General features: G+C 52.4%; 1 protein-coding gene across 3 annotated transcripts in view; it reads left to right on the forward strand.

The window, feature by feature from the left end:
- CACNA2D2 (calcium voltage-gated channel auxiliary subunit alpha2delta 2) overlaps positions 1-23,318 on the forward strand; it is a 127,812-nt gene that overhangs the window by 43,340 nt on the left and 61,154 nt on the right. For all 3 annotated transcript variants that reach the window (XM_048956991.1, XM_048956993.1, XM_048956992.1), the window contains exon 3: positions 19,017-19,133. In XM_048956991.1, the coding sequence (XP_048812948.1) occupies positions 19,017-19,133 (117 nt within the window). The remainder of the gene's footprint in view (positions 1-19,016; positions 19,134-23,318) is intronic.

The following is a 23,318-nucleotide window of genomic DNA, read 5'->3' on the forward strand; positions in this document are numbered from 1 at the left end:
CCAAACAAAGCATGCAGATATTGGGCAGGTTGTGGCCAAGATGAAGCTGGGAGTTGATGTGACGCCGGTTGTCATTGCTTCTGCAAGTCCCATGGCATCAGCTGAGTGACGTTTGCTCTGGTGCTCAGCAAGTCTGACTGCAGTGCAGGAAGGGATTTGTTGGGATTATGAGCCAGGGCAGGAGCTTGTGCCTGTGGAACTGGATGGCAATGGGTTCTTTGCAGCCAGCTCACCAGACCTCGGCACCTCCTGAAATCCAGCAAAACTGCAGACAAAAAGGCATTTTGAAGGCATTTCATCCAGAGTTAAGAACGCTTTCTACAGACAACTGCTTTAGCAAAGCAAACAGAGACAACCTTTAATGCAGCTTGTGGCTGCAAATTCAGATCCCCGTTTCAGAGGATCTGGTGGTCAGAGGTTTCAGCATATCCTTTAAATCCCTGTGCTGTGGCTCTGCAGAGGGCAGGGGGCTGTTGGGCTGTGCAGGTGCTGCGGCAGAGATGCTCTGTGCTGCTCTGCTGGCCTCCACGACGCATAGAGCCATGCGCTGGGAGCAAAGCAGCTGCACTTGGTGAGCCCAGCCTCAGCCACGCAGCTCACCCAGCCTTTCAGATATAAGTTCTCGGCCTTTCCACACCGTGGCTTCTTCCACTCCAGCACTCCCCACATAACATACTGCCCTGCACATTGCAGAGCTACTTGAAACAGCTTCTTGCTTTAGTGCTTGCCAGATTCCCCCCCAGCTGCCAGGAAGAGAGTAAGCAGCCACTGCCTGTTCTACTTGAGAAATCCGACTGCCAAGTGGTTATTTACAGCGGGCAGACAAATGAAAACGTTAAATGAAATCAATTGCTGGCAGCGGGGGAAAAAAAAGGAGGAGAAAAAAACCCCACCAACCCTTAGAAAATCAGGATTACGCCGGCTCTGAGATGCAGCCACCTTAAAAGGACTGCGGATGACAAGTGGAGAAATGACAACAGGAGAAAGCTGTGGCTGCACGCACCCACTCCTGGTTCTGTTTAATCTCCCCATTGTTGCCCAGCTTGGCCCCTCTGCTCGGCTGCGGGTGGGGAGAAGAGCTGTGCAGAGGAAGCGAGGTGGTGTTAAAACAGTTGTCTCGATTCATTTCCACATCAGACTCCCTGCCTGGATTTAACCTGTAGGTAAATTAAAAATTAAAAACTAAATGAGCCCTATCTCCCTGACGGATGGTGGGTTTTGCTTGAAAAATGAGAGCTGTTAGTGGTGTTTTTGCTGGCTTTGCAGGGCAGAGGCTGCCTGCCTGCCTGCCTGCCTGGGCCCTTCCCATGTAAGCCTCAGGTTCTGCTGGACCTCAGCAGACACAGGCAAAGCCTTCATTGGGTGGCGTGGCAATTAGTCAGCCAGTTAAAAGGAAGCCCTGCTGACTTATAAACTGATTACAAGGGAACTGGTTGCTTGTGTGACTAATTGACTGGGGTTGCTAGTAAGTGAAAGACCCATTGTAGAGAGTGGAGCCAAAGCAAGTCTCTAACAGCTCTGTGATTTAAAGGAGTTGTAGCCCCCAGCCAGCACATCCTCCTCTAACTTGGGGATGGGAATTCACAGCCACACTGCAGCTAATGCTGCCCTCCTGTTTGCTTTGCTGGAGCAGTTGTCTACAGAAGGGGTTCCTAACTCTTGATGACCTGCTTTTAAAATGCCTTTTTCTTTTAAACTGCTGGATCCCTGGAGAGCACAAGGAGGACAGGGCAGCTCTGGTGTCTGGTGCCTGGGATGTGTGATGAGGATGTGGTGAGTTTGGTGCCCTGTCCCAGGGGAGCTTGGGTGCGTGCAATGCAGCTGATTGACCAGAAGGGATGGATCCAGGACCCACCCCTTCCCAGACCTCATTTAAGGGTTGGCAGTGGAGGTAGGGATTCTGAAGGTAAGCAGCTTTTTTCCTTTGTTTCTGTATCTATGGCTGCTATATTTGGCTTGGTCCATGGCTAAAGACTTTGCCACCCTGCTGTTATAACTGTACTTTCCATCATGTTTTAGTGTTACACTGTCATGATATCACAGCATGGCTGGGTTGGAAGGGACCTTCCAGCACCACCCCTGCCATGGTCAGGCTGCCCCCCAGCACAGGCTGCTCAGGGCCCCTCCGTTGCCTGTGGCACCTCCAGGGATGGCACCCACAGCTCTGGGCAGCACTGCCAGTGCCATTTGCTTCTAGAAGGGATGGCTTTGTTGGAGGGCCAGAATAATAAGGTATGTGTTTAATTATATCTAACTTGCTGTGCTTGGCTACTTAGAAACAACAGTGAACTAGATAGGCTGTGGCTTCAGTTTTAGCAATGATTTTGGCTCTGTGCTGCTATAACACATCATTAATGTGGTCATGCATGCAGCACTGCTGTGCAGGCTGCACCATGTCAGTCTGTACCAGGTGAGGCAGTTGTTGTTCATCCCTTTCTTGCAATTCCAGTATGTAGGAGCAAGCCTGGGTTCTTGGTAGGGAGACTTCATCACTGTGTTCATAGCATACAATGAGAGAAAGACGTGGTGGTGGGAGGGGCGCAGGGTACTTGGACTTCTGTCTCTGTCCCTGGGAATGGCTTGGTGACCTGAGGACACTGTTCCACTTGCTCCTCAAATCACTTGTTGCAGTGCAGTCCTCACCCAGGTTGGGGACTCATCAGCCCCACAACCATTCCTTTGTTGGGCTGGGCTGGCACAGCCCTGCAGACCCCATGCTGCTCACCCGGTCTCCTGCTCCTAGCCCTGTGCTGCAGTGCTGAGCAACCCTCAGATTGAGTTTGAAGTCATTAAGTGGAAAGGAAAATGTGACAAGTGATTTCCCTGAGCAGGTGACAAACGATAATGAAGTGAGGTGGTTTGGCTGGAAAGGTTTATGGCAGCAGCTGTGTTCCTGTTCTCTACTGCAAGTAGAGCGGGCAGGAGCAGGTTCGTGGAAAACAGCCTGTGTAGCTGCAGGTCTGCATGCTGCCACCCTCTTCCCCAAAGTGCCTCTGGTGACATGCTGAGAATGAGGCAGGTGGGTGGCTATCCAATGGCTGCCAGCTCTGCTCGCCCTGTCTCCGGAGCTGTTGGCTGGGAAAAGCAGAGAGAGAGCAGAGGGCAGGCAGGGAGAGTCGGGTGGCAGGAGGGAGCTGAGTTAAGTAGTGCACTACTGCATGTTAGGGATGCTCGTGCAGCTTGAGGACAGCTTTGGGTGGAAGAGCTCCTTTGAAAAAGCCACTGCACTGTGTTGTTGCTCCTGGAGGAGCTTGGTGGCTCTACAGCTCTGTCTTGAACTCCATTTCTTCTTGACAGCCTGGGTATCCTGACCTGAGTTGTCACCTTGCCTGGCAGCAGACACCAGCCAGCCCTGCTTGGCACAGTGCTGTGCCTACCCACGGCTCCTGGCTCATCCCCTGCTAGGACAGCCCCACTCTCACCTCTGCAAAGCACCGGTGTGGCCCTGTGGGTGTAACATCATGCTAATCCAATGCTCCTCTTGAGTCCTGAGTCATCACCTGGTCTGAGAGACCCCACCTTCATACCTCTCCCTTGCACATGCCTAGGGTTGCTGGTGTTCAGGTCCTCTCCCAGGCAGAGAGCAGGATGAGGGGGCACGCTTCTTAAGGCAGGCACAGAGCAGGAGTCATCTCTTGGCCGCTCGGGCTGTGTGTGGTGCTGCCCTGTGCATAGGGGCTGAATGGGGACCTGGGAGGAAATGAGCAGAGCGAGAGATGCCAGCCAGAGACACCAGTGGCTTTTTAAAAAAAGCTTGAAAGCGACTCAGAACCCAACACACTTGCATATTCCAAGCAATGCACGTAAGCAAGACTCACTTTTACATTTTTCAGAGCAGATTAGCGATTTTCTAATTAGGGAAAGAGCCGAATATTGAGCACTGAAATGGATAAGCGACTTAAAAAGAACATAGAAAATTGCAAAGTGAAATCACTTAAATCAGCCTTGTCTCCTCCCCCCTTCATGCTCTGTATGCTGTTTATCTTGGCAAATAGGGGGAAAATAAATTCCCTGGAGGTGGCACATGCAAGCTGCTACCTGAATGCAGCAGATACATCTCTGCAGTGCAACAAAAGCCCTGAATACAGTTTGTATCAGCATCCTGGCCCTGCAGGGTCCATGGGAGCAGGACTGGAGCCTGGGCTGGTAGGTACTGGGGTGTTTACTGAATTGTGGCCATTGATGGAGGACATTCCAGTTGAAAGGGAGCGCTTGGCCCATTGAGCAGCATAATGCAGGGCAGTGGCAGAGCAGAACTGTGCCTTGCGTGGGCTCTTCCTGGGTGCTGTCAGATGCAGATCTGGAACCTTCACGTGTATTTGTGTGTGTGCTTCTGTGTGCTAAAGGTTGGGATGACACAGGCCTTGTTTTGCCTGTCAGGTCTGGAGCCCTTCACCTTTCTGTGCCTTAGATTCACCAGCTGCAAACTGAGGCACAGCAGTTGCCAGAACTGGGTTGCACCAGTAAAGCCAGGGCTTTGCAATGGGCCAGAGCGAGGTGTGGAAGGCAGTTAACCCCCAAGGAATCTCTTATTATGCCCTCATTATCCCAAAGTCAAAGGGAAAGAAAAATGTTACTCATGGGAAGTATGTGGGGCAGGGACTGTGGCTGCACCCAGGCAGTGCTCAGCCAGGCAGGCCTGCGAAACCACATTAGTGGGAATTCGCTCCCGAAGCACCTATTGCTGCTCTTATCCATGTGGAAAGCAGAAAGTAAATAGATGGTTGGATTGTCCTTAAGGCACAGGGAATAGGATAGGATCAGTCTGTAGGATTTGTTGAATGAGCTACAAAACCAAGATAGAATTCTCAGCAGACCCAGGGTAATGGAATATGTTGCATTTTGCATTTCAAGCACCAGAGTTTTCAAACTGAGCTGTCAAAACTGGTGAGCTTGTTTGAATTAACTATGGCTTGGACTGGGTGCCATGCTTCCATGACTTAATTATGCTCCAGTAGTGCTGGTGCAGGGCTGCAGCCTGCTGCTGCTCCATGCTGCCCAGGAGCTGCATGCTGCTCCACGCTCTGCTTGCAGGAGCTGTGTACTGTGGGGCAAGAGGATGGCTCTGACACGTTTGAAAAGCTGACAGCAGCTGGGACTACCTCAGCAGTGTCCTGGACAAGGGACAGGCTCACTCAGTGTAAATCCAGCCACCAGCACTGCTGTGCTTTGGGTTAAGGCTTCCTCTCTGCAGCCTCGTGCCCGTGTCCCTGGGTGTGCTGCAGCTCCTCCACCCCTTGAGCCTCAGTATGGCTGAGGTGCTCCAGTGCTAAAAGGTTTTGAGACAGGAAAAAAAACCAAACCAAACAAAAAGAACTTGTTTTGTGCCCTGAAGCAGGCTCCGGCTGTGCCTTTCATCCATCTCAGAGAAGCACTCTTATGTCCCACGGATTGCATTTGAGCCTGAGAACTTTGTGTGCGCAGAGCACATCGCTCCGTAATATCTTCTGGCCACTTGTAAATTAAAAAAGCCTTCAAATGGTATAAATTCGCTCTGGTATTTATTATTTATCCCGTTTCCTCCCTCGAGATAGCTGGAAATTGGTGATTTCAGCAGTGTGGTTTCCTCTCGGGCACTGGGCTATAGCGGAATGGTTGTTACTGGGCAGCTCCTTTCACAGCAGATTTCATGGGCCGGGGAGGACACTTTAGTTGTGGTCGTTCATCTTTGGGAGAGCAGATTTACAGCCACTGGTACGTGCTGGTGCTGCCTTGCTGCTGGAGCCCTGCATCTCAGCTGCTCACCAGGCCTGTTCCTGCTGCTGTATGGAACAGCTGCTGCTTTAGGGAAAGGCAGACCTGCTTGGGCACTTCCACACTGCCACCTTTGAGTTTCCTTTGAGGGAGGCAAGGCAGCCAGGTGCAGCTCCCACAGGAGCCCTTGGGGGTTCCCATGGAAGTATCCCACCTTCTGAGGCTTTGGTTTGATGCTGTTCTGTTAAGCTCAGCTCATTGCAGCGCATCTGATGCAATGTGGCCGTGCAGATGGGCCCCTGCCTTGGGTGACTAAAAGCCTTTTTTTTGTGTGTATGTGTTAATCCTCCCTTCCCTGTGCAGGGTGCGTGCTGTGGGCAAGGGGACAGCATTTGTTGCATGAGCCAGAGAGCCTTAGGGGGTGCGTCTGGCAGGGCAGCCCATGTGTCTACTACATCCCTTGCAGATACGTCTGTGCATCTCTTGCAGATGCAACCAAATATTGCAGCCTCCCACTGCAGACCTGCTGGGTCTCAGCAGGACAGGATGTGAGTGTGCAACATCCAGGATGCTTTATGGCTGGAGTGTAGGGGAGCTACTGGGGCTGCTGGAAGCTGTGCTGCTTGTCTGCAGGAGATAGGGGTTGAGAGGAGGTCAAAGCTGAGCACAGAGGGTTTCCATCAGGGCTGACCAGCTCTGCCAAGCAGCAGCCTGCTCACACCGTTTGGTGCCCAGGCAAGAAATAAACTTTGGAAACAAAAGTATTTAATGCAAATGAGTTCATACCAAATCTTGTACGTGCAGCAAAATCCTCTCAGATGAGCAGCCGATAAAGGATTAAAACTATTAAATGATTTGAAAAATCCCTTCTTCCAAATGGTGAAATATACAGATTATGCATTGCATTGTTGTTCCGTTTTTCCCCCTGGCTTTGCAATTCCCACCTTCTCACCCCATTTAGGGAAAGATACTGCAGGAGGCTCCTGCAGCCTCTGAAGTTGGTGGCACTGGGAACAGCGGGCACTGCAGCACCAGGAGGCTCATGGATGTTCATTTAGCCCTGAGAGCTTTCTGCATGAGAATGCCTGGGAGTGCTAGGCAGCTCCTGAGGACTTGGAGATGGCAAAACCAGTTGTACAGGGAGCAAGGTCTGAGCTACACAGGGTGTCTTGGCCTCATCCCTTACTCCATTCCATCAACCTGACTTAAGGGACTGAGGTAGTATGGAAGTGAGTGTTCCCAGCTGGACAGCTATTGGAGTGAAGGTTTGCATTTCCAGCTGCCTCAAGTGGCAGGAGCTGCTGCTAGGCTGCGTTGTTGCAGGGCCTCATCCTGAGGGGGGAAAAAAAAGGGCCAAAGAAGAGGACAGAGCGCATCTGTGGCCATGGGGATGGGATGAGAAGTTAAACCATGGCAGTTTCAAGCAGAGCCAGGTTTCCTCCGGTTGACAGAGCTGAACCCCACAAATGCAGGGCAGCTGCACAGACCTGCCATGCAGACCTGCTGTTAGTGCAGCCCTGATTAGGCACCCAGGGAGTGTGTCCAGAGCCCCAGTCATCAGGAGCTGTCGGCAGCTGAGCATTCATGTGGAAGGATGGGAGAGGAGGAAGGAAGAGCCCCAGGGGCTGTTGCATTGTGGTGTCAGCTCAGTATTTATGAGGGGAATAAGCCTCTGGTGTTTTATGGCCCGTAAGATGCTGCTTTCTCTGGGTCTGTTTGATTAGATAGGATTATTTCAAGGGCTTGAATGGCACATGACTGATTCCTGCTCACTCTGATGGCGGGGCTCAGCAGCCCTAACCTGTACTCATTTCTGAGATGTGGGGGGTGACAGCCTCAGCTGGGGGCTGCCTGTCCTGGAGGGGCTGTTGGAGGCACATCTGTTGTTTGCTTTGACTCTAACTCATCTTCTTGCTCTGTGCCCTTGGTTCTGGTTGCCTTGAGGCCATCACTCAGTGCCTCCCAAAATCAGGAGCTCTGGAAGAATTCTGTCTTCTTTGTGTTTCGGGGAGAGCTGAGCACAGGCAGGAAGGAAATGAGCAGAGGAATTCAACAGCTCTGAGTGATGGCTGGTAGGAATTTCTAGTGCCAGATGTACAAGAAAACCCAAAATGGCCTCATTTTCAAATTGGCATGACGCTGTGGAGGAGCTGTGGTTAGGGGCATAAGGTAAGGGCCAGGCTTAGAGTTATGGATCACGTGGTTTACTGCAGAGCAGATCTTTGCAGCAGGCTCAGAGCCTCCTGGCCTTGCACAGAGAGGGGTCCTTGTGCCATGGAGGTGCAGAGCAGGAGGAGAAAGAACAGGCAGTGGGGACAGGGAGCAGAGGAGTACCCTGACCTAGTGGCCAGCAGTGTCAACATAGGGGCTGTCTGCAGGAGTTGTCATTGTTGGCATTGTCTCCGGGCATCTCAGTGACATGTGCTGACTCTGTTCCACTCGGCCTCACAGCAATGATGAGCTCAGGGGCCCTTGCAGCAGGGCCAGGGGTGTGGGGAGCTCTGGGCTGCAGTGCGAGCAGAATTGCAGGGGTTGGAAGGGACCTCGAGATCACCTGCATCCAAAACACAGTCCCTGGGCAGTGAGAGAGCCACCTGTGGATTCCCTTTACTCCCACTGCTGGGGCTCTTTGCTGATGTTAGTGCTACAGATGCTCCCACGGTGACTGCAGGCCACCTCCTGTTCACTCCCACCTCAGTCCTATGCACCCTGCCCTTCTCATCCATATTTCTCCATCCAGAAAAGTTTTAATCGGGCAAACCTGGCATGCATGCTGCTGAAAGGAGGCTGTTCTATGTCAGCCAAAAGCTGTGCCTATTCCATTTTCTTCTGACTTAATTTTCCAGAGATTAAGATCCTGTTCATCTGTACTCCCATAACTTGGCTGCAGTCATCTTGTTTTCTGGTTTCACTCTGGTGGCTCCTCCTTTTCTGTCAGTGGTTTTGTTTCCAAAACTCTGAACCACAACTGTATCGACTCCCATTGCCTGGCATTGTCAGCTGCTCCTGGAGGACACAGCCTCTGAGGGCAACCTGTGCCAGCACCGGGTCCCTGCACAGCCCTCAAGTGTTTGCTGATGCTCAGATGGAGCCTGCTGTGCTCCAGGCTGTGCTCACTGCCTCCTCCTGTCCCTGAGCAGTGCTGAGCTTGGCTCTGTCCTCTTTGCCCCCTTTATGGACGCGGAGCCCCAGCCTCCCCTTCTCCCTGCTGAGCAGCCCCGGCTCCCTCAGCCTCTCCTCCCAGGAGTGATGCTCCAGTGCCTTCACCCCCTTAATGGCCCTTCCCTGGGCTCCTCTGCTCTGTCCATGTCTCCCTGGCAATGTGGAGACCAGGACTGGGCCCAGCACTCCTGATGTGGCTTCACCAGTGCTGATCAGCTCGACCTGCTGACAGTGCTTTGCCCGATGCACCCTTATCCGTATCAATGGCATGGTGCTGCCTTGTGTTCACACTGGTGTCCATCAAATCCTCTTCTGCATGGGGAGCAGTGTGGAAGGGAAAGGGGAAGGAGTAATGGAAAACACTTTCCTGTGCTTCTGTACCTCTGTTTGGGTGGCAGCAATTGCTGGTACCCTGTTCCCATTGCCCTGGCTTCAGCTTGGCAAGGCTGGGGCTGTCGCTCCCCTGCACAAAGCTCTGGTTCACCAGAAGTACAACGCCTGGCTCAGGGAACACGTCTCCCTCTGGGAAGGCTCCTGAGTTTATCACTGGACAGGACTGTCCTTAAAGCTGATCCCATGCTGCCCCAGGAGCTGATGCTTGCGAGGCCTCTGAAATACCCAAATATTTCAGTGCTCTTTGCTGTGCGGGCTGTGCAGATGTCTGGGGTCAGTGGTGACAAATTATGTAGATTCCTCCCACTTCCCGCTATCCTTTCTCGTTTCCATTATCTGCCTTTTGTAGAGGCTGTAATTTATTGCATTTTGCAACCTTGTAATTTATGACTTTTTTTTATAATTCTTTCCAAGCTTTCAGAAGTAACAGCTCCATGTACCCCAGTGCATTTCATTGTCACGCTGGAGGCTCTCCCACCTCCCCCTGCACTTCCACTCTTTTCTTGTAACTTGCCTGTTTACTTGCTAAATTATTATTGTGCACTCAATAAAAATTGCATTTAAAAAGTGATAACTGAAATGACATTTAACATGGAAAGCACTTAAGCATAATTACACTATATGCATTACATCATTTTATGACAGTTAATAAAAAAAAAATATCTGAACAGGGATTTTTGTTGTTGGCAGCTGCAGTGAGTGAGGGCTGCCATTCCACTGCTTGGAGAAATGCGTTCTCTGCTTCTTGCCCTGCTTTTCTCCCATCTCCTCCTCCGCTGCTGGTACCCGGTGCAGTGACAGAAGCCCACCCTGCCCTTGTGAGGGGTTGGAACTGGTGGAATGCGCTTGGTTTGATGCGCTTTATTTCCAGCTGGCAGTTTTTATGGGGTTGTTTATTTGGATGGAGCAGGCTTATGGCAGAGCTGTGCCCTGCAGCCTGCTCCAAAGGGAGCTCGGTGCTCTGTGCCCTTGCTTTGTGCTGTCCGATGACTTCAGCAGGAATGAAGGAATTGTGTCAGCCCCCTGCAGGCCCCTGGTTTATGGCTTGCTGATATGACTCCTTGACTATTAGATTACCTGCAAATCGTAGCTCCTTGACCATCTGCTTTGCTCAGCCCCAGCAGCTGCCCAGCCCTGCAGCCTGTGCTGCACTCCTGAGCTCATCGCCCTGTTCCCCTGCCTTGTCCTCCTGCCTGGTACTGCAGAACCTCAGGGTGCTTGACTGAAGCTCTGCTGGAGAGCCCAGAAGAGAGCCTTTGGGTGAGGAGGGTTGAAAGGGCATTTCGGGATGGTGGGAGCCACAGAGCTTGCTGTTTGCTGGCTGCGGATGAGGGAGCCTTGGAGCAAGCCAAGATACAAAGCACGTGATTCCTGCAATGTCAGGAAAGCAGTGTCTGTGGCTGGCTTGGGCATGGCCCATGGCTACAAGCAGCAATGGGAGGTGAGAGGAGTGGAGCAAAATGGAAGCGTTGCCTTCTTTAAAAAAGGAGCTGGGATAACACGGAACATAGCATGCCTTGCACAAAACTACCTACTGGTGAGGATCCCTGCCCTGCTGGCGGGTTTGGAAGAGAGGGGCAGAACAGGTTGCCCAAGGAGGCTGTGGATGCCCCATCCCTGCAGGCATTCAAGGCCAGGCTGGATGTGGCTCTGGGCAGCCTGGTCTGCTGGCTGGTGACCTGCACACAGCAGGGGTTGGGACTGGATGAGCACTGTGCTCCTTTGCAACCCAGGCCATTCTGTGATTGTATGATCAAGGCGATGGTGAGCGCTGTAGGCGAGCTCCCTAGTTTGTCTACTGCACTGGGTGTGCAGCATTGCTTCTCTGTGTTGTGTCTTGCCCTTCAAGTTAATACAACCAATGCTGTAAAGGTTTGCTGGTCACGTTATTTGAAAACCTCAAGAAGCAGCTTGAGGTTGAAATAAAGGAGTTTTGTGAACTTGGGCATTTTTTCCTCTTTCTCTTCCAATGCCACACAAAACTAGAAGCCATGCAGAGGCAGTAATAACTAATAGAGCTGGGGAGGGAATCTCCTGGAGAGGTTGCTCTGTGCTTTTTCAAGAAGGAAAAGGCATTTCTGGCTGCTTGGGTTTAATTTTTCTTTGTTCCACGTTGAATATAGAAGAAAAATGGAAGAAATCTGTTAATAGAATCATTACCTGCTTGACAGTCGGTCTCATCTGGGAGCTGCTTGGTGTTAGCTTGGTCTAATTCATTAACAAGAAAAAAAAGAAGGCATCAGAAATGGACATCTCTTTTGAGAGCACTTAACTCTTGTCAACAAGAGTCAGTTGCATCCTACTGAGCATGCTTTGCACAATAGCAAACCTACTTGTGAGATTCCCCAGCCTGCTGGTGGGTTTGGAAGAGAGGGGCAGAAGGAGGGCGGAACCTTCTGCTCTCCAGACAAGGTGAGGTGCTTCATGGTTGGTGTTTCGGCTCACTGAAGCTGATGGCACAGCACCTGTCTGTCTGGGTGCTCACAGACAGAGCCCATCACTGTGATGTCTGGGCACGGTGCTGCGGCTCCAGGCTGCCCTGCTGGGGAGCTGTGGCAGAGAGCCGGGTGGCACCCAGTGGGGAAGTGAATCCTGAAGCTCGTTTCCTCCTGCGATCGCTGTGGTTGGGATTTGGTGATGCTTTGAGATTGTATCGATCATCTGAACACACAGAGGTGGATGTGGTTTATGTAATCATCTGGGTTTTATTTCTGATGCAAGAGAAAAGCCAGCACTATTACTTACAACCATGGCCATCAGTGCACCGTCCGGCTCTGTGCCTGCTGTGCTCCCTGTGCTGCGGGCAGCAGGCAGGCAGCTGCTCCAGTGCTGCACTGGAAGCAGAACTTGACATCTCTGTGTGCAGCAGGAGGCAGAACCATGCAGCCCTGGAGATGCAGTTTTGCTTTTTTTTTTTAGAACTCGCTCCTTAGCTTTAGGAGGGAAGCTACAAGGTGGCATTACAAGCACCTGCTGCACAGCCATCTCCCATTTTAGTGTAAATGTCGCCTGAAAAAAAACTCACAGCCAGGTTTTTCCTTTAAAGCAGTCAGGCTTTCAGCTTTCGCTGCTGCTGTTTAGAGCAACGCTAATTAACATTCTGGGCAAAGGAGCAGGGAATGGGGAAGGGAAAAGCTTCTGATTTGCAAATGCCACTTTGCTCTTCTGGCACTGTCCCTCCGGGAGAGGATGGCAGTGTTGGGCTCTCATTTCCCCTGCGTTGTGCTGCCCTGGTGAGGAGCTGCTGGCTGGGCACAGCCCTGCTCCCTGTGCCCACTGTCCAGCAGTGCAGCCCTGGATGCTGGGGAGCTGGGGCTGGCATACAGCTTCACCAAGGGGAGCACGTGTTGGGCCAGCCGTGCTGCAAGATGCCTGCTCCCCTGATGGTAAGCTGTGAGCAAATGGGGATGAAATCAGAAATTGGCAACATGCTGTCAGGAGGGATTAATGCCTGTCCATGATTAACTTTCTACTGGAACAGCAGGCTGTCCAGTGCTCCCCCGTGTGTGGGGCTCGGCTTGGATCTGGAGCGTTCCTGCACAGAGTAGGTCTGAATTGTAGAGTCATGCAGTGGGTTGGTTGGAAAGAACCCCCCAGCTCCACCCCTGCCATGGGCTGCCTCCCCCCAGCTCGGGCTGCCCAGGGCCCCTCCGTGGTCTGGGGAACCTCCAGGGATGGCACCCACAGCTCTGGGCAGCACTGCCAGCACCTCACTGCCTTCTGAGTGAAGAATTTCCCCACAACATAACAGTCACCTAATCTGCACTCTTGTAGTTTAAAGCCATTCCCCCTTGTCCTTCTACTATCAGACAGCATAAAATGTCACTCTCCCTCCTGTTTATAAGCTCCCCTCAAGTACTGGAAGGTCACAGTGAGGTCTCCCTGGAGCCTTCTCTTCTCCATGCTGCACACCCCCATCTCCCTCAGCCTGTCTCCATAGGAGAGGTGCTCCAGCATGCTGAGCATCTTCGTGGCCTCCTCTGGTCCTGTTCCAACAGCCCCACATCTCTCTTGTGCTGGGGGCCCCAGGCTAGAACGCAGCACTGCAGGTGGGGCCTCACCAGGGCAGAGCAGAGGGGGACAATCACCTCCCTGCCCGCTGCTCCTTGCCTTAGTTGTTGTTTGAACCCAAGAATGAAAACATTACCTTATGGGGGAATAACAAATGAAATTGGATTTTGTAACCTACGAGAGTAGCAACTAAAGTAGCACATAAATCTCTGTATATGTAATGGGGCACAGCAGCATGAGGCAGAAGTGCCTGTTCTTCATTAACGCTGGATCTCTCCACCAGGAACATTGTTTTAAACTGCAGCAAGGGATTTTCAAATGGGGCATTGCACAGCGTTTCCAAGTCGGATGCGAGGCCTCAGGGAGCGTTCTGTGAGCAGTGGAACCTCCATCACCGGGTGTCCTTAAGAGAAGGTCAGGAGAACATGTTGGCAGTGCTGTGCCAGCTGTGTTAGGGATGCTGTAAGCCTTTCTGGTAAAAGCGCTGATTTTTGGGAAGGGTTGGTTCAACTCTCATTTTCTCCTCTCCTACCCGCAAGAGGAAGGATAAACCTGGGGATGCGTGGAGGAAAGCTATCTGCTGGTCTGTTCTCTGCGTTCCTTGGGGATAAGACAAAACCCGGTGAGCCTGCGCTGCTGCAGAGAGCAGGGCTGCGGGGGGGCACAGGCAGGGCAGGGAGCCTGGGGGGACTCAGGCACGTGGGGTTCTTCCAGCCCTGCTCCCAAGTGTCTGGGGATTTGCAGAAATGCTTCTGGTGCCGGAGATTAGGGAGAAAAGCTTGTAAACACAAATCCCTGAAGATCAGAGAGAGAGCCCCAAAACCCACATCAAAAGGTAAATAAAGAGAATTGCCAAGTTGCTATTTTTAAAAGTACCTTTTTTTTTTTTTCTCCTTTCTTTAATAGATCATTACTCTGCAGAAAACTGTGGGTAACTGTTGATATTGCTGATGTGTGCTGGCCTAGATTCCGATCGCAGTGGCTCTAATAGGAGATTTAGTTTAATTCCATGTCAGTGCAGTTATCCCGAATTCACATCGCTGCAGCTCAGTGCTGCGATTGCCTGTGGTGGCCATCAGGCAGAGCAGAAGGTGGTGCAGGGTAAATGTGACCCTGGTTCTTGTTGAGTTAGAAGGAAAGGCTGCAAAATACAGCTGAGAGCTCGAGGGCTGCACAGCCCTTCCTGCAAGAAGCTGCAGCTTTCTGGCATGGGAGATGAAGCTGTTTGGGGACAGAAGCCCGGATGATCATTTACTTGCAGCCAGTTCCTAAAGGCTGGGATGACCTGTTTGGAAATTGATTTGAATCCTTGCTTATAGGTAAACCAGCAGGAAACTGATATGAGCTGGATGAATATAAATCAAGTGTGGATTTTTGGAAGGGTTTGCACTGTTTGATCAATGCGCCCTTTGAGCTGAACTGTTCCTTGCTTTGGTGTGACATCATTTTGTTATATCAGAGTGTTGGTGGGGTAAGTGGGGCACAGCGCACAGTGCAGAGGGCCTACCTCTGGTAGGGACAGTATAAAGATGAAACACAGCAGTACAGCACATCTTCATCCACGAGAGCATCCCTCCTGGGCTATGCTAGGCACAATTTGCTGATCTAAAGAATTGCAGCTGTTCTGAATAGACACGGTTTAATGCAACCGGTTAAACTCTTCTGCATATATCCTGGAGGAAAGCTCTTAATGCACATTTTAAAAATACTTTGCATTGACTTCTGAAGTATCTGGATTTCTGTGTTGGATAACCCAGAGAGCAGCCAGAGTCAAAGATCAGATTATTTTTCACTTTGACTTGTTTGTTGTGGTTCATCTTGCTGCACTTGTGCGTATCTGTAGCTGTCATGTGGTCTCTGATGTGGATACGTGCCTGTGCAGGCACAGGGGCTCAAGCTGCTGCAGGAACAGCCCAGGCAGAGTCCACATCCTGCTGAAGCTTGGACTTTTTCAGTGATGTGGTGGTTTGTTTTCAACAGCCCTTCCTTTGCAGGGAGCAGCCCAAGCTCAGAGCTGTGACCCACATCCCCCAGTGAGAGGCTCAGCCTTTGCAGGTGCCTGGGCAGCTCTGGTGCTCCGAGTTCTCCATATAAGGGTTTGGGATGCTGAAGGCTGAAAGCAGCTTTCTGGGCCAGGAGAGGTTTTACATAAGCCAAGCTGACCGTGCTCAGCTCTTTATTGCTGTCTAGCTGCTGAATTATTTGTAGCAGACTCTGGATTGCTTCAGATCCTGGGTGGAGAGCAGAAGTCCTGTGGGCAGTGCAGGGCATGGCTGGGAGATGGGGAGATGTGTGTACCACTGTTGTCCCCAGGAGGGTGGGGAACCCGGTGTCCCCTGCAGTGCGGGATGAGGGCTGCAGCTCTGCTGTTTCTTTGCTTCAATTACAGCTGGCCGTCCCTAAGCAGAGCCTTGGCTGCCCATTTCCCTGCCCTGCGCCTGCTGTGCAGGGCTGCCTTTTGCTGTGAAGGGGGAAGGAAAGAACGCAGCAGGGAATGGCACTGCACAAGGAGGGGGAGATGGGGTTGGCAAATGTCAAGCTGTTTGCTTCCTGCCTTCCCTCTCAAGAAATTCTGTGGGGGGAGGAGGCGGTGGCTCTCACTGAGGATGAGGCCCAGGCCGTGGCCAGGCGTGCAGCTCTTGGCTCAGTGCTGGTTCTGCAGAGCCCTCGCTCAGCTGCAGGCAGCAGCCCTCATCCTGCAGTGCCAGCACGGCCTGCTCTGACTGCCCTTTGGCTGAGCCTGGTGCTGCACTGTGCCCAGCATCCTGCTGCTGTAACATGGGCACTGGGTGATGGGATGGGCCAACAGGAGGTGCAGTGGGGCTGGGGGGTGAGATGGGACCGTTCTGTGCCCACTCTGCCTGCAGCCCTGCAATCCCTTTCCTCCAGCAGCTTCTATGGGTTCTGTGGGGTTTTACACTCAGTTTCCCCACCTCTTGCACAGCACGGACCATCTCGCAGAGCTCTCACAGGACTGTCCCTGCCCATCGCTTAGGCTGCTCCCTGGTTCTGCACACCCAAGTTGAGCCTGCTGCAGAGCCCCGTGCTGTCCTGAGCCGCAAGGAACAGGCTGGACTGGGGGTCAGAGAGCTGCCAGGGGGCCCAGCAGTCCCACAGCACCACCAAGCACAGCCCACAGGTCAGGCAGGGCCTCCTGCTGCAGCCCTTGTCGCAGCAGCCAGGTCCCATATCTGGGTCAGTGAGCGGAGCTGATTGGCACGGGGCTGGCTGCAGGAGGCTGAAATATTGTTCTGTGTGCTGTAGTAGCACCTGGGGTGAAAGAATTGGTTGGTGCATGGCTATTGTAGGGCAGAGCGTGGCACAGCCTCGTCTTAGTGCGTCCTACTGCTCTGCTGCCTGCAGTGCTTTGCTTCGCTTTGCACCATCTTTAAGCGCTGGGGTACAGACTGCAGCTGTCCAAGCCAGGTGCACTGGATTCTTACAAGGGAAAAACATTTCTGGAAGATGAGAATTTCTGCTCATGCTCTGCTTGTCCTCAGACTGTGTGGTGTTGTGGTGTCCTGGTGCTGGGAGCACGGGGGGGGGAAGAGGGGTTGTGAAGCTGTGAGTGCTCCAAGCCCCAGCAGCTCACAGGACATACGGGCACAGAGGGAGCTGATGGTGGAGATGAGCACTGTCTGTCATGCACCAGCAGCAAGGCACACGGGTGGGCTTAGAGAATGATTGTTCTGACACAGTATCAGATCTGTTTCTTCAATGATACAGTTGCTACTACAAATGTGTATTGATAATGCGTTGTGCTACAGGCTCTGCATTTTAGCAAGGCTCCTTTGCATTCTGCTGCTACAGAAGCAGCCTCAGCTGCTTCTTCCTGTGGCTGTGCAGCATTTGGGATGAACGTGGGGCATCCTGGCTGTGGTTTAGTGTTTGCTTTGGGTCCCTGAGCCTGCATGTAGTCTGGAGCAGCAGTTTCACAGCCCTGAGGTCATCTCCAAGCACCAGGTCAGGGGAGAATTTCCGTGAGAATGACAAAATGAAGTCCCTGTGCTACAGCTGAGGGAGCTTCAGGGCCTGCAGTGCTCTCACTGGCACCGAGGCCCTGCTCAGCTGCAGGCACTGCAGGCATGGGGGGACACCTGTGCTTTCTCACTCTGTGCCCCCTCCCTGTGGATGGGCACTGCTTCTGTCTGGAGCCATTGGTGGCCAATGTTCTGTTTCATAGTAGGGAAGTGCTGATGTTAGATGCCCTCCTTACCCGGAGCGCTCTCCTTGAAGATTGCTCCTCTTTGCTTTCCTAATTGCTGCTGCTCAGCTGGAGGTAGCGTGCCTTCCAAACACATTATTTTGTTATGCTGCTGCTTACTAAAGGGAAAAGAGAATATGAGAGAATATTGCTTTGTGCTGAGTTTTTCCTCTTTAACCTTCTGCGTGCTGACACTTTTCTCTGATGAGGGACCTCCTGTGGCAGGACACAGGACGCAGCCCCCAGCTCAGCTCTCTGAACCCGCTCAGCTCTGAACTCCTGCTCAGCTGCAGGTGCCTCTGCAACTCAGCCTCTTACTGGGGCATCTCCTTGGGAATAACTGCTCCCACGCAGCGAGTGCCTGCAGTGAGAGGCAAGGCAGGAGGTGCTGAGTTAGTGCTGAGCTTGGGTGGGATGGGGATCCAAGCACTTTGGTGCAGCCCTTGCAGGCAGCAGTGCTTGGAGCTGCCCACTACAGCCGTGGTGGTGGAGGAGGGAGGAGGAGCTCTGCAGAACTGGGGCTGCAGCAACACTTGCAGGGAGCAGCTGAACCCTGCAGCTCTGCAAGGCAAGGCCAGGAAAGCAACCCTTTGCTCTGATTAGAGCTCTCTCCTATGGCTCCAGCCCCCAGAACTGCTTTGCTTAAACAGAAGGGTCACAAGGAAGCTTCTTTGCTGAGGCCCTGAATTTGTTGCCAGTTACCTTTTAGTGAACAGGGGTGCGACCTGCTCCAGCCCATCGCATGATTTCACACTGTATTGGAACAGTGCCTTCTGCAATGTTTCCATCCTGTTCTTGAGCTGCACGCTGTGCCTATGAAGCACTGCATCCCACCACCGTTGCACATCTCACCCCTGACATAGCCCAGAGAACCAGCCAGGATGCTGCCACCAGGTCTGGGAGTGATCCAAGGAGGGTCTGGTGTTTCAGAAGCCTCGTGCTGGGGATGGTCCCATCTTGCTGGGACAGCGCTGGTGCCCACAGCACTTCCTCAGGGCAGATTCGGCTCTCTGCAGCTGAGGAGGTTGGTGTGGAAGAGCTGTGGGTCACAGCTGCAGGCTTTGAATGAAGGCATTCACATCTGGGTATCTGCATCTGGCCTTCAGGGTAAGCCTATTTCTGAGAGCTGTGTCCAAATGCTTCTTGAACTCCAGCAGACTTGGTGCCGCTGTTCTCGCATTTGCAGAATCTGGCGAGTGACCCTGGGGAAGGGACTTGAGGGCTGCTTGTGCTCTTTGGGAGTTCACTGAGATGAGGATGAGCACGGGTGGAGGTGGGGGTGCAGACAGTGTAGGGGCAGTTCAGCCTTTGGCTAAGCAGGATGCTCGTAGCCTTCACATAAGAAGAAAGGCAACTATGAAGCCAGTGGGATGGGCAGCAGGCCACACGCAGCATTTTGCTTGCAAAGCCTTCCATTCTCTTTTCCTAAGCCTGTATTGTCACCTGGTCCATGTGGCTAACTTTCCTCTGTGTTGTAGCTCCAGCTTTTCTGTGCGAATGCTGCAGTATATCTCTGCAATATTGACTGTCTTTCTCTTATTTCCCTTCTTAGATCTACAATGAGAATAGAAACCTGTTTGAAGTCAAGGAGAACGTGCCCAGAAAATTAGTGGAGAAGGTTGCAGGGGACATTGAAAGCCTGCTGGCCAAGAAAGTCCGTGCATTAAAGGTAAGGTGATGTGTGCCAGCCCTGGCTGACACTCAGTTTTGAAGAAGATGATTTATGCTGTTGTAGCACTACGGTTTTGGCTTTAAAGTAATTTCTATGGTTGTGTGGCTTTTTCTGGGAGCCGCGTCTGCCAATTGGCACTTATTCACATCAGTGTTTTTTGGAATATGTCTGGCTGTCACGTGAGGAATTATCCCATGAGGATCTGCTATAGGTATCTTGTGGATTCGTGTCTCCTCCCAGCATGCCATTAACAGCTGGAGGTGCTGCCATAGGAGTACGAGGGACAGCCGAAGCTTGGCAGCAAATTCAGTGATAGGTGTGTGGTGGGTGGGAGCAAAGGTGCTTCCAGTGTCCCTACACAGCTCATGAGTTACAGACAAGTAGGGCTTTTTCCTGTTTAGAAGCGCATGAACCAGAATGTTTATGTGCTGATGCCTGGCTTTTGAATCCTGTGATGGACTACATGTATGAGCTGCCCTCGTGGGTTCCCTTCATACGTTTCTGAATCTGCCATCCCATTTTGCAGCACTCCTTGTGAAATGAGTTTATCTGTAGTGCAGCAAGGCAATCTGCTGGTGGTGAGGCAGCAGCAGGCAGAGATCACAGGGCTGTGTGTCAGGGATGGGACGGTGTGGGGCTGTCTGCAGGGCTGACGAGGGTGGTGGACACGGGCTGGGGAGAAGAAGGTTGTTACATGTTTGGCTTCTGAGTCTGGGAGGTGTAGGGCATGCATAGGGCATGCTGCATCCCTGTGTTCGTGCAGTTTGTGGGCGTGCTTGAGCACATTTCATGCTCTACTCAACATCCCAGAGGTGTGCACCCTGTCAGAAGGGCCGGTTGGACAGCAGCACACCTGGCAGTCTGCTGCTGTTGTGCCTCCCTTTGTCTTGGAGTTTTTGGGCAGGGGTGGTTGGTGCATTGCTAAAGGCTCATGTGGTGCTGGGCCTGGCACAGGAGCGGTTCTCACAGCGCCCAGACCCAAGAGCCAGCACTTGGTGCTGCTTTAGTGATGGAAGAAGTGATCCACTGACCTGAGTTAGTGCTTTCACAAGGCTCCTTTGGAGGACTGCTGCTGGATGGAGCAATGCCTTGCATGCCGCAGGCACGTGGGTGTTTGGTGCCTTGGGTTGGTGGTGCTGACATCTGGAAATGGAAAAGTTGGTGGGCTGAGATGTTGGACCTTTCGAATATCCTCCACGTTGTGCTAAGCTCCTCCAAAGCAGAGGGGATCCCACAGCTTCCTGCTGTGTTTTCTTCTGCCTCAGCTCTCCTCTAAGTTGATTCATCTATCATGGAGTCATTTCCTCCCCTTCTCTCATGACTCATGAGAGCAATGATGACTTCTTGAGATGTATTTTTCAGCACATGAGTCAGGTGGGACTCTGTGTGTCAGGGAGGACAGGTGAGGAGGAAGAAACAGAGCCTCTCCTAGAAGCATGAATTGCCGTGTCACTCATGGCCTCTGAAAAGATGCCTCCCTGTCTTGTCTTCTGCAGGCGAGAGGAGGAATATTTCCTGTGCTTTGATGAGGCTTTGTAGGAAGGTGCTTGCTAGCCTGTAGGCACGCACGATGGATGCTCAGCGCAGGACTGGCATTCTGATGAGGTAGTGATTCAGTCCGGCCATCAGAGCCCATTTTCCTCTGTTTCTCAGTGAAAATATTAACATGTCATTATGAAAGTTCAACAGTGTGCAGAGCGTTGATTAATAATACATGGTTACTTACCCCGAGTGTTGCCTTTCTAGAAGCAGAAATGAAGCAGAAGGCCGCTGATGTCGGTGATGGCTGGTGGCCGTGGGGCCGTGCTGCAGCACAGTGCCAGTGCTCATGGGATGCTCTGGTTCCCCACAGGCATTTCAGAGGAGTGCTGGAGCCAGGGGTGTGGGGCACAGAGGGTAATTGCTTCCCAAAATAAGTCATCTGCAAGGAGATGGTTATTTGGACGCTGTCCTTCCCTTTTTGTTCCATCACAGCTGTTGTCAGTTTTACCATGGGACAGAAGGATTCCTATGAACACCTATGAATTCCTCGTGTTCCAGCTGGCAGTAGAGAACTGCAGCTACAGCTGATTGCAGGGGGCTTTCACCCCATGCCCTCGGAGGAGCCTCTGTGGGGCAGTGACCAGCACCAGCACGGCTGTCCTCTTCCTCCAGTGTCCTCCTGCATCCTTTCTGCACGACTGGGTACCAGCTGAGGGGCTCCCCCTGGCTGCACTGATGAGCTTGCCCTCATTAGGGCTGAGAAAACAGACCTTCTACCCTACAGAAAGGAAAGGTGGTGGATTGCCATGTTACTGCTGGGGTGTCTGTGTCTCTGCATCAGTGGTGTTTGGTCATGCTGGAAGTCACAGCTGGTTGGCTCCTGGCTCAGCACATGTGAGGTGGGATTCAAGAGGCTATTGGTTTGCCACGTTCTTTTGCCACCCTTCTCTGACTTAAGTTTTCTATCTGTTCCTTCATCTCTACGTGTATCTAGAGGCAATCTTTCTTTCACATGTGCCTCAAAGACTTGTACCTGCAGGCTAGAGCTGCTTTGAGCTCTTTTAGAGGCTAACCACCTTCATTTTTGTCTTGCTGGTGTTTCACATCCTGCTTTCAGCAACTCCTGCAGACTGGGATGTCTCTCAGAGCCACAGTGCCTGCTGTCCTGGCAAAGCCAGGGCTGAGTCACCATCTGGGGAGCACGTGGGACTGCGTGCCACCTCCAGGCCCCCAACACAGAGCATCTCCTCCCATCCCTCTGGTTTCCTTCCCTCGATGTAGCCTTCCCAGGGCTCCCTGGTTCCCCAGCTTCTCATGCCATCACATCCAGTCTTTGTCTCCTCTGCTTTGCAAAGCCCCCGTGCAGGCTGAGGACGTGCTGATGTTATTTCTGCTCAGTGCTTCAGACAGTCCTTCTATTGCCACGAAAGCTTCTCCGCAGTGAAGGTTGATAAGGGGAGCAGTTGCCAGGAGGAGCCCTCGCTCACAGTGCCCCAGCTCCTCCAGGCTGCAGGCAGTGTCAGTGGGTGATGCACAGAGCTGTGCCTCAGGCCAGTCCCCCCCATGGCTCTGCAGGCAGAGGAGGAGGCAGTCTGAGTTCGGTGGAGGAGGCGGCCAGGAGAAGGATATTTTAGATCCCAGGCTATGTTTTAAGCTTGTTTCTACTTTTTTATACAGTTCTTGAGAAGGCTGTTTTGGATGACTGCTTCATCCTTCACAAATTTAAACACAGACAATTTGCTTTGCCTCCTGAGAACAGCACATCCCACAGTTTACTGAGTGGGTTATGCCCTGAAGCAAGCTATTTATACACCCTGACCTGTCTAACAGCTGCTGCTGCTGCTCTTCGCCTGCCTCCACCAGAGCCCTCTCCATCCCCAAAGCACCCCAGTGCTGTGCTGCATGGCACACGGGGGGCAGGGGGCTCTGGCTGCTCCAGCCCTGGCTCCTTGTGACCCCATGTCTCTGTGCAGTCACATCTGCTGTGCTAGGCCCTGGGAGTGTGGGGCTTGCAGGTTGCACATGGTTTTCATCACTGGCCAAATCTTTTGGCTGCAGGTGAAGCGTGTTTTATTTCCCGTGGAGCTCAGCTGTGGCAGCATGCAGCACAATGTCTGCAGGCACACAGACCTCCTCTGTCCCCCTGCAGCACTGACTTGGAGGAAGGAAGGCACCTGTGGGGTGGAGGATGAGCAGAGTGGCGTTCTATGTCTTGGAGCATTTGTTATGTGCGTGCATATATGCAATGCCTGTTGCACGTGCACAGCCTGGACAAATCCATTGCAATGGAGAAAACAACAGCAGTTACCCACAGTCAGTTGTGGTTCATGTTTATTCTCTTATTGTGGAATTTCAGTGCATCTGGGGATCTTCTGTATTTTGAAAGCATGTTGCAGGAATGGGCTTCTTGTAGTCAGGGGGTCTGAATGAGCGGCGCTTTGGGGGTTGTGGCATTCCCACCCCCTTGCCTGGGATGCTGTGGAGGAAGAGCTAGAAGCTGGGGCTCGGATCCACAGATGTAGGGCCGGGATTTTCTTACTGCCTTGAGCAAATCTCTCAGTTTTCTCTCCAATTTCCACCCACCACCCTCAGGCCTTGGGTTTTCCCACTTGCTGGCACTTTTTCCTTGCTTCTTCCTTCTGCAGTGAGGGGGTAGTAAGCATTTGGCCTCGCTTCCAGCTCCTGTGATGGAGGCAGGGG

This window comes from Lagopus muta, chromosome 11, assembly GCF_023343835.1.
Source record: "Lagopus muta isolate bLagMut1 chromosome 11, bLagMut1 primary, whole genome shotgun sequence".
NCBI lineage: Eukaryota > Metazoa > Chordata > Aves > Galliformes > Phasianidae > Lagopus > Lagopus muta.